The 10,187-nt window shown below is 42.6% G+C and overlaps 2 protein-coding genes across 3 annotated transcripts; one reads left to right on the forward strand and one right to left on the reverse strand.

Moving 5' to 3' along the window:
- The first annotated feature begins 5,277 nt into the window (after positions 1–5,277).
- LOC128857926 (activating signal cointegrator 1) lies at positions 5,278–7,366 on the forward strand. Its single transcript, XM_054093773.1, has 5 exons — positions 5,278–5,475; positions 5,545–6,211; positions 6,276–6,754; positions 6,813–7,129; positions 7,194–7,366. The coding sequence occupies exons 1-5, from the start codon at positions 5,408–5,410 to the stop codon at positions 7,262–7,264; spliced, it is 1,602 nt and encodes a 533-aa protein (XP_053949748.1). The 5' UTR covers positions 5,278–5,407; the 3' UTR covers positions 7,265–7,366.
- LOC128857924 (uncharacterized) lies at positions 7,129–9,313 on the reverse strand. Of its 2 annotated transcripts, none has more exons than XM_054093772.1 (2): positions 8,840–9,313; positions 7,129–8,780 (listed from the first exon to the last, which is right to left on the reverse strand). In XM_054093772.1, exons 1-2 carry the CDS (start codon positions 9,161–9,163, stop codon positions 7,476–7,478), a joined length of 1,629 nt encoding a protein of 542 aa, XP_053949747.1. In that variant the 5' UTR covers positions 9,164–9,313; the 3' UTR covers positions 7,129–7,475. The 2 variants fall into 2 exon arrangements, with proteins under 2 accessions (XP_053949747.1, XP_053949746.1); XM_054093771.1 differs by having other exon boundaries at positions 8,837–9,311.
- Positions 9,314–10,187: the final 874 nt, after the last annotated feature.

A 10,187-nucleotide genomic window follows, 5' to 3' on the forward strand; every position in this document is an offset into this window, starting at 1 on the left:
TTTGCGTGGAACTCTTTATCGCGTAGGCGGCCTTCGGCCGCCCTTCAAAAAAATAACCCTCATCAGTCCAACTCCGGCTACGCAATCCACAGTATTTTTTCGTGGAACTCTTTATCGCGTAGGCGGCCTTCGGCCGCGCTTCATAAAAATAACCCTCATCAGTCCTACTCCGGCTACGCAATCCACAGTATTTTTGCGTAGAACTCCTTTTCGCGTGGGCGGCCTTCGGCCGCGCTTCAAAAAAATAACCCTCATCAGTCCAACTCCGGCTACGCAATCCACAGTATTTTTGCGTAGAACTCCTTTTCGCGTGGGCGGCCTTCGGCCGCACTTCAAAAAAATAACCCTCATCAGTCCAACTCCGGCTACGCAATCCACAGTATTTTTGCGTAGAACTCCTTTTCGCGTGGGCGGCCTTCGGCCGCGCTTCAAAAAAATAACCCTCATCAGTCCAACTCCGGCTACGCAATCCACAGTATTTTTGCGTAGAACTCCTTTTCGCGTGGGCGGCCTTCGGCCGCACTTCAAAAAAATAACCCTCATCAGTCCAACTCCGGCTACGCAATCCACAGTATTTTTGCGTAGAACTCCTTTTCGCGTGGGCGGCCTTCGGCCGCGCTTCAAATAAATAACCCTCATCAGTCCAACTCCGGCTACGCAATCCACAGTATTTTTGCGTAGAACTCCTTTTCGCGTGGGCGGCCTTCGGCCGCACTTCAAAAAAATAACCCTCATCAGTCCAACTCCGGCTACGCAATCCACAGTATTTTTGCGTAGAACTCCTTTTCGCGTGGGCGGCCTTCGGCCGCACTTCAAAAAAATAACCCTCATCAGTCCAACTCCGGCTACGCAATCCACAGTATTTTTGCGTAGAACTCCTTTTCGCGTGGGCGGCCTTCGGCCGCGCTTCAAAAAAATAACCCTCATCAGTCCAACTCTGGCTACGCAATCCACAGTATTTTTGCGTAGAACTCCTTTTCGCGTGGGCGGCCTTCGGCCGCACTTCAAAAAAATAACCCTCATCAGTCCAACTCCGGCTACGCAATCCACAGTATTTTTGCGTAGAACTTATTTTCGCGTGGGTGGCCTTCGGCCGCGCTTCAAATAAATAACCCTCATCAGTCCAACTCCGGCTACGCAATCCACAGTATTTTTGCGTAGAACTCCTTTTCGCGTGGGCGGCCTTCGGCCGCACTTCAAAAAAATAACCCTCATCAGTCCAACTCCGGCTATGCAATCCACAGTATTTTTGTGTAGAATTCCTTTTCGCGTGGGCGGCCTTCGGCCGCACTTCAAAAAAATAACCCTCATCAGTCCAACTCCGGCTACGCAATCCACAGTATTTTTTCGTGGAACTCTTTATCGCGTAGGCGGCCTTCGGCCGCGCTTCATAAAAATAACCCTCATCAGTCCTACTCCGGCTACGCAATCCACAGTATTTTTGCGTAGAACTCCTTTTCGCGTGGGCGGCCTTCGGCCGCGCTTCAAAAAAATGACCCTCATCAGTCCAACTCCAGCTACGCAATCCACAGTATTTTTGCGTAGAACTCCTTTTCGCGTGGGCGGCCTTCGGCCGCACTTCAAAAAAATAACCCTCATCAGTCCAACTCCGGCTACGCAATCAACAGTATTTTTGCGTAGAACTTCTTTTCGCGTGGGTGGCCTTCGGCCGCGCTTCAAATAAATAACCCTCATCAGTCCAACTCCGGCTACGCAATCCACAGTATTTTTGCGTAGAACTCCTTTTCGCGTGGGCGGCCTTCGGCCGCACTTCAAAAAAATAACCCTCATCAGTCCAACTCCGGCTATGCAATCCACAGTATTTTTGTGTAGAATTCCTTTTCGCGTGGGCGGCCTTCGGCCGCACTTCAAAAAAATAACCCTCATCAGTCCAACTCCGGCTACGCAATCAACAGTATTTTTGTGTAGAATTCCTTTTCGCGTGGGCGGCCTTCGGCCGCACTTCAAAAAAATAACCCTCATCAGTCCAACTCCGGCTACGCAATCCACAGTATTTTTGCGTAGAACTCCTTTTCGCGTGGGCGGCCTTCGGCCGCGCTTCAAAAAAATAACCCTCATCAGTCCAACTCCGGCTATGCAATCCACAGTATTTTTGTGTAGAATTCCTTTTCGCGTGGGCGGCCTTCGGCCGCACTTCAAAAAAATAACCCTCATCAGTCCAACTCCGGCTACGCAATCCACAGTATTTTTGCGTAGAACTCCTTTTCGCGTGGGCGGCCTTCGGCCGCGCTTCAAAAAAATAACCCTCATCAGTCCAACTCCGGCTACGCAATCAACAGTATTTTTGCGTAGAACTCCTTTTCGCGTGGGCGGCCTTCGGCCGCACTTCAAAAAAATAACCCTCATCAGTCCAACTCCGGCTACGCAATCCACGGTATTTTTGCGTGGAACTCTTTATCGCGTAGGCGGCCTTCGGCCGCGCTTCATAAAAATAACCCTCATCAGTCCTACTCCGGCTATGCAATCCACAGTATTTTTGCGTAGAACTCCTTTTCGCGTGGGCGGCCTTTGGCCGCACTTCAAAAAAAATAACCCTCATCAGTCCAACTCCGGCTACGCAATCAACAGTATTTTTGCGTAGAACTCCTTTTCGCGTGGGCGGCCTTCGGCCGCACTTCAAAAAAATAACCCTCATCAGTCCAACTCCGGCTACGCAATCCACAGTATTTTTGCGTAGAACTCCTTTTCGCGTGGGCGGCCTTCGGCCGCACTTCAAAAAAATAACCCTCATCAGTCCAACTCCGGCTACGCAATCCACAGTATTTTTGCGTAGAACTCCTTTTCGCGTGGGCGGCCTTCGGCCGCGCTTCAAATAAATAACCCTCATCAGTCCAACTCCGGCTACGCAATCCACAGTATTTTTGCGTAGAACTCCTTTTCGCGTGGGCGGCCTTCGGCCGCACTTCAAAAAAATAACCCTCATCAGTCCAACTCCGGCTACGCAATCAACAGTATTTTTGCGTAGAACTCCTTTTCGCGTGGGCGGCCTTCGGCCGCGCTTCAAAAAAATAACTCTCATCAGTCCAACTCTGGCTACGCAATCCACAGTATTTTTGCGTAGAACTCCTTTTCGCGTGGGCGGCCTTCGGCCGCGCTTCAAATAAATAACCCTCATCAGTCCAACTCCGGCTACGCAATCCACAGTATTTTTGCGTAGAACTCCTTTTCGCGTGGGCGGCCTTCGGCCGCACTTCAAAAAAATAACCCTCATCAGTCCAACTCCGGCTACGCAATCCACAGTATTTTTGCGTAGAACTCCTTTTCGCGTGGGCGGCCTTCGGCCGCACTTCAAAAAAATAACCCTCATCAGTCCAACTCCGGCTACGCAATCCACAGTATTTTTGCGTAGAACTCCTTTTCGCGTGGGCGGCCTTCGGCCGCGCTTCAAAAAAATAACCCTCATCAGTCCAACTCTGGCTACGCAATCCACAGTATTTTTGCGTAGAACTCCTTTTCGCGTGGGCGGCCTTCGGCCGCACTTCAAAAAAATAACCCTCATCAGTCCAACTCCGGCTACGCAATCCACAGTATTTTTGCGTAGAACTCCTTTTCGCGTGGGCGGCCTTCGGCCGCACTTCAAAAAAATAACCCTCATCAGTCCAACTCCGGCTATGCAATCCACAGTATTTTTGCGTAGAACTCCTTTTCGCGTGGGCGGCCTTCGGCCGCGCTTCAAAAAAATAACCCTCATCAGTCCAACTCTGGCTACGCAATCCACAGTATTTTTGCGTAGAACTCCTTTTCGCGTGGGCGGCCTTCGGCCGCACTTCAAAAAAATAACCCTTATCAGTCCAACTCCGGCTACGCAATCCACAGTATTTTTGCGTAGAACTCCTTTTCGCGTGGGCGGCCTTCGGCCGCGCTTCACAAAAATAACCCTCATCAGTCCAACTCTGGCTACGCAATCCACAGTATTTTTGCGTAGAACTCCTTTTCGCGTGGGCGGCCTTCGGCCGCACTTCAAAAAAATAACCCTCATCAGTCCAACTCCGGCTACGCAATCCACAGTATTTTTGCGTAGAACTCCTTTTCGCGTGGGCGGCCTTCGGCCGCACTTCAAAAAAATAACCCTCATCAGTCCAACTCCGGCTACGCAATGCACAGTATTTTTGCGTAAAACTCCTTTCCGTGTTAAAACCATTGAACCCAAAATTAAAACGTCATATGCGTGTATGTAGTAAGCAGGCACAATAACCCCCATTCCCATCATTAACACTAAACCAAGGTGGATTTAATAAGGTGACAGTATTCACCCAGCTGAATTTTTCACCGTAGGTATGGCTTACGTCAAAATGATATGCTTTGCTTGTATGTATTGGTATGTTTACATTCGTATGTTTACATTTGCTTGCTGATTTTGACATGATGCTTGCACCAAACGCAACAACAAATACATGTAGGGTTTTACTTATATGTGTTTGCTGTCACCTGTAATAAATTCGCCTTGCACTAAACTCAAGTACTTAATTTTTGTTTTCATTTGCAGGCATCCGGCAACACCATACTGTTGTAATTCCAATCTTCTTCTTGTTCGCGCTTAAAATTGGAATGTGATTGCATAGACAAATGAATTTGCATTTAATTTTAATAGATATAATTAGAATATTAGCATAAAAATCGGTACAAACACGCGTGTGAGTGTATATTTGGTGATTTATAGTGAAATGTTAAAAAATATAGAGTGTAATGTGGCAAATTATACTGATGTTCCCAAGGGCATTTTGAATGTAAATAATTAAAAAATTATTATTTCCCGATTAATTTAAAGTTATAAAGAGTGTTCCTTAACACCTCACTAACATCTCCACCAAGTTTCATTAAAAAAAACATTATAGTTTGCCAGAAATTCCAAGATCGGCATTGTTCTAAATTCCAGCCATTTACTTCTACTTGGCGCTTACATGCGTCAGTTTTGCATTTCATATCTTCTAAAGTGTTTTATATTATTTATTTTTTAAATGCCTGGCAGCACTTCTGCTGGTTCAAATAACCAAAATAGAAGAATTGTTGGTCCATTTTACACATTTTGAAATCAAATAACTTAAAAACCATAACCCCCCTAATGGCGAGGTTTCAACTTTAAGAATGCAGGATACCCCTCTACCACCACTTATATCTCTTTTTTTTAAATCTCGGTCACAAAAACATTTTCGTTGTCAAAGATTACACGATTTCTGGAATACACCCGAGAACACTTTTTTTCTTAACAAAATAGGCGTGACAATAAAAAATCGATGTCAAATTTGCATCAAAATGAAATTATCGAGCACTAGCTCTCTTTAGATATGTATATCGGTGCAACCAAAGCTAAAGATAAAGTTGTTTGCGTCAGTTGCAAATATTGTGAAATTTTTGTTTATCATATAACTCGCTTATTGAAATAAAAATGGAAAAGTGGATACGTGAACGGCTAAAGAATTGTCTGGACTTCGAAGTACCAGATGATATGATAAAGTAAGTGGAAATCTTTTGGAATAGCTCAATTGCGTGCGTTTGCATATGAATGTTCACTATCTCCGTCAGGTACATTGTGTCCATCAAGTCTTCAACTGAATTTGATGAATATTTTGAATCTCTGCTTAATCCTGAATGCGAAGACCATCGTTCCTTCCTGACTGATTGCAAGCAGCGTTTGTTTAGCAAGCCACTGCCCAATAAACGTACGCCCCAAGCCAATGCTCAACAATCAAAACAGGGCCAGGGCGCTGGGCATATCAAACAGAGCCAAAATACCGTTTCATTGGAAGGGAAATTCGGCAAGCTACCAAACCAACAACAACAATCGCAAACAGCGCAAGGCGCTAAAAAAAAGTCCAAATATGTGAGTTTGTACACCAGTGACGGTAGTGTTAGTGGAGAAGTGATAATGTTGAAAGGGCGCCGCTTTTGCGATTGCCAAGCGTCACAGCACAAACTTATCAATAATTGCCTGAGTTGTGGGCGCATTGTTTGCGAGCAGGAAGGCAGTGGTCCCTGTCTCTTTTGTGGTGAAATCGTTTGCACCAACGAGGAAATGCAAATCATGAAGGGCGATACCAAAAAGGCTCAAAATATGTTGAAGTCATTAAAGGAAAAAGGAGGTGGAGAATCACTGAAAAAAGCGCTCGAACAACGTGACCGTCTGTTGGAGTATGATCGTAATAGCGAAAAACGTACAACAGTTATTGATGACGAGCTCGATTACTTTGAGGTCGGTAGTATATATATATTTGTTTTTTTTTTAGTTTTTATTTAAACCCCAATTATCTTTGCAGGAAAATTCGGTTTGGCTCTCGGATGCAGAGCGTGCTAAACTGGAACGCCTCAAGCAGGAAATGCATGAGAAGAAGCACGAGAGCCGTGCCAAACGAAAAATAAAGGTCGACTTTGCTGGCCGTGAGCTGGCAGATGATTCACCACTTACTGTCGACTTTGAGAATCGTGTGCTAAAGGAAATTGCAGAAGCAAAAGCCGCTGATGGAAACAAAAGTAATTGGTCTAACCGCAAAAATGCGCAAAAAATTACACCGGATACGTGTGGAACAGATCCCAACATAGATGGTGAACTACGTCTGGTATACAAACTAACTGCTGAAGGTAAGACACTAACCGTAGATGGGCGTGCCAATCAAGGTTTTGCAGATCGCTCATATAATCGCGTGCAAGATAAGGAGTTATTAGAGATGCAAGACATGCGACATTGTCTTTCAATGCATCAACCATGGGCTTCATTGCTTGTGGAGGGTATAAAAAAGTAAGCAAAGCGTATATAAATAAATATCTTTGAATCTGACATAATTACACTCATATAGGCATGAGGGACGCGTTTGGTATAGCGAGCATCGTGGCCGTTTATGGATAGCTTCCACTGTTAAGGATCCACATCCTGAGGAAATTGAAGAACTAAAAAATTTCTACAAGAATTACTACAATGATCCTGACATACAGTTTCCAGAACACTATCCAACCGGTTGTTTACTAGGTTGTGTACGAGTAGAGGATTGCCTGGCGCAAGAAGATTATCGCGAAATCTACCCTAATGGCGAATCTGAGAGTCCATATGTCTTCATTTGCGCAAACCCAGAAAAACTGCCTGTAGTATTTCCTGTTAAAGGGCAACATAAAATATGTAATTTACCATTTTTTTATTTCATTAAACGTTAAAATAACATACCAAATGTTATAAATTTCAGATCAAATCGACCCTAAGATACATAATGCGGCTTGCAAAACATTACTACGCTTAAAGAATACAAAAGTCTAAGATAATGTGAGAAAGATCCCAAGGGATTTTAAGATATGTATATACTTTGTACTAAATATACGTTTAAATGAAAATAAAACGGAATAAACGTTAAAAAAAGTAGTAATTCAGTGGGATTGGTTTATTGCAAGTAGATGATAATATTTTGATTAAAAACATGAATATATAGAAAAAATTAGAGTAAACTTTTAGCGAATGATGAGGAATCAACTTATCTTATATCATAATTTTTCAAAACACTCAGAAATTCTTTCATATCAAGTTTTGTTAATTTCTTCAATTCTTCAGCCGCTTCATCGCCACTTATCAATTGCATGTCGGGAACATCCAAATTGCCCACACACAAACCAAGCAAATCATCCCAATAGAAATATGTATTACACACTATTAGTTGTGCACTACGTACCATAACCCGCAATGAACGATTCCGCCGCAACATTTCTCGACGCAAAACCAAGAGCTTTTCCTTGCGTTTCAACGAAATTTGCGACATCTGCGACTCGATATAAATGCCGGTGTTTCTCAAACAAGCGCTCTTTCTAAAAATTGCATTCACATCAGTTTCATGCACAATAGCTACGAGTAGAATCTGCCTATCGTGGTGCAATCGGTTCCTATTTCCTATTACACTCACGCTTTCTAACTGCACATTTGGCATGTCGAAACGTTCCCTAAATAACTGTTCTACAGCATTTTGAGGCTGCTGATCAGGTGCAACTGGTATATTGTTTATAATCAGCTTACGTCTGCGTACTACTTTTTCAAGTGAATGCAGTTCACGTTGTAAAATTTGCTTGCTGTGTTCAGAGCTTGCCAAACGCTCCCGCATAGTTTCAAGTTGGCTTTGTAAATTTTTAAATTTGTCTTGCTCGGCTTCCCTCTTATCATTATCGTTGTCATCATCATCATCTTCGGTATGTATAGTAGAGCAAGGTGTGCTTTGCCGAGAGTTTACCTGGCGTATAATATTTTTAGTCACCTCGTTCAATTCCGATTTGGTTGCAAATGACTTGAGTTTCTCATCAAACATTTTACTCATCGCTTGTAGGGTTTTGTTTGATAAATTAACTTCTGATCGAGAAGCATCTATCAGTTCATTTTTATTGATTTGCAAATCAACAGAGTTTTCGGTGGTGTCGTTTAAATCGGCGGTAGAATTTGGTAGTGAATTTTCTGTGGTTTCGGAATTTTGTTCATTTTCAGTTGCATCAGTTCCTGTGGCATTGGTGTTTGATGGAATGGTTTCTAGGAATCCAGTTGCATCGAAAAGATTGTGTTCACTTGTTCCCGTGGACGGCTTGTTTGGCGGCAAGTTCATATTCATGCCACTCATTCCATGTCCAAATCCATGCTGCTTTAGCAATTTATAGTTTTCATACATTTTGTGCACTTCTGGATGCGAACGTTTCATGTGTTTGATAAAGTTTGACGATACATTTTTGTGACCACGCAGCATCACCTGACAGGAAACACAGCGCGCAGTAAATATGTCACTATTGCCGTTATTGCTTTCTGGCTAAAATGTATTTATTTTAATAAGATTTACATTCTAATAAAAACAGTGAAACTAACCACCTCGAAGAAAGGCGGTGAAAATAGTACCGCACTTTCTCCACGCCGACAACGTTTAGCCGGTATAGCTTCTTGTTGGCCCACAGGAGCGCTCTGCAGGTGCGGGTAGAATGGCTGATTCGATGGTGCTACAAACCCAGGATTTTGGATTTTTAAGAGTTCGTTTCTATTATCTTGATAATAGACGCTACCAGCGCCATCGCATTGGCTGACTTCCTCCAGATTGTTAAAATGGCGTTTCTGTGCAGGACCTGTAGGCATAATACCCGTCGGCCCTATAAATACATCTTCACAATTTTCATATTTAATTGTGGGCTCCATTGCCATACGACTTTTTAAAATTGTGCCTTTGCCCACCAATTAAAGTAAAGAATATTTTACGCCTTATCGATTTTATAAAACACTAATGCAAAACAATTATTTTGATTTCCAAAAATGGCGTTCAAAATGTTGCCAGATGTGTGCATAACAGCTGTTAAGTAAAATTCTTAAAGCAGTGCACATACGAAAAATTAATGTGGATTTTTCAATGCTCTCTCTTTTTGGTAAAACAATTTGTTCTATTTACCATAAAAAGGATCTTCAAATATGTTAAATGATTAAATACCTTTGTCATCGTCTCCAATTACTGTTGGGATATTTGTTTCTGCTGATAAGAAAATGTCCCATTCTCAAATACAACGCTGCAGAATCAAAATAACAATAGCATAATAAAAGTGTGCGAATGAAGGAGAAAATAAAGCACAGCCTAAATGGTAAACGATAAACCAACGAGAAAACAAATAATCCGAAATAAAAAATCACAGAAGTTTCCCCAGCATCTTATACGAATTGGAATTTTCTTTCTCCCACGACAGAAAAGTTATTCATATGTGGAAGTTAATTATTTGATTGATGGTTAAATATTTAGAAGTATGTAACTTAGTTAATACATTTTGAAAGCACTGAAATTCAAATGCTGTACGTGGGTAAAAAGACGAAATATTATGCTAATTAGAATCAGAAATTGCATTCACCGCAAGGTTCCTTGATCTGCATATTTTACATGAAGTGAAAGTGATTCAACTTAATGCCAAACTAAATTTATTCACGATAGTTTTCATTAGCATTTCGTGCAATCTCTAAACAAAAAGCGCAGGCTAAAGCAGAGCAAGGCAAGAACACTAGCAGCATCTAGCTTTCGCTACTGACGAAAAACCACTTAATAACTACTAATTTATTTTGCGGGGAAACGAAGAGGAGAAAGCTTTGCAAATCCATGAATATTAGCAAATAAAAAGTAAAAATCGAAATATTCCATCATTTGCCGCATTTGTATTTTTGCTACGAATTTGCTCTCCCAGTCGACCAA

This window comes from Anastrepha ludens, chromosome 3 (assembly GCF_028408465.1).
Source record: "Anastrepha ludens isolate Willacy chromosome 3, idAnaLude1.1, whole genome shotgun sequence".
Lineage (NCBI taxonomy): Eukaryota > Metazoa > Arthropoda > Insecta > Diptera > Tephritidae > Anastrepha > Anastrepha ludens.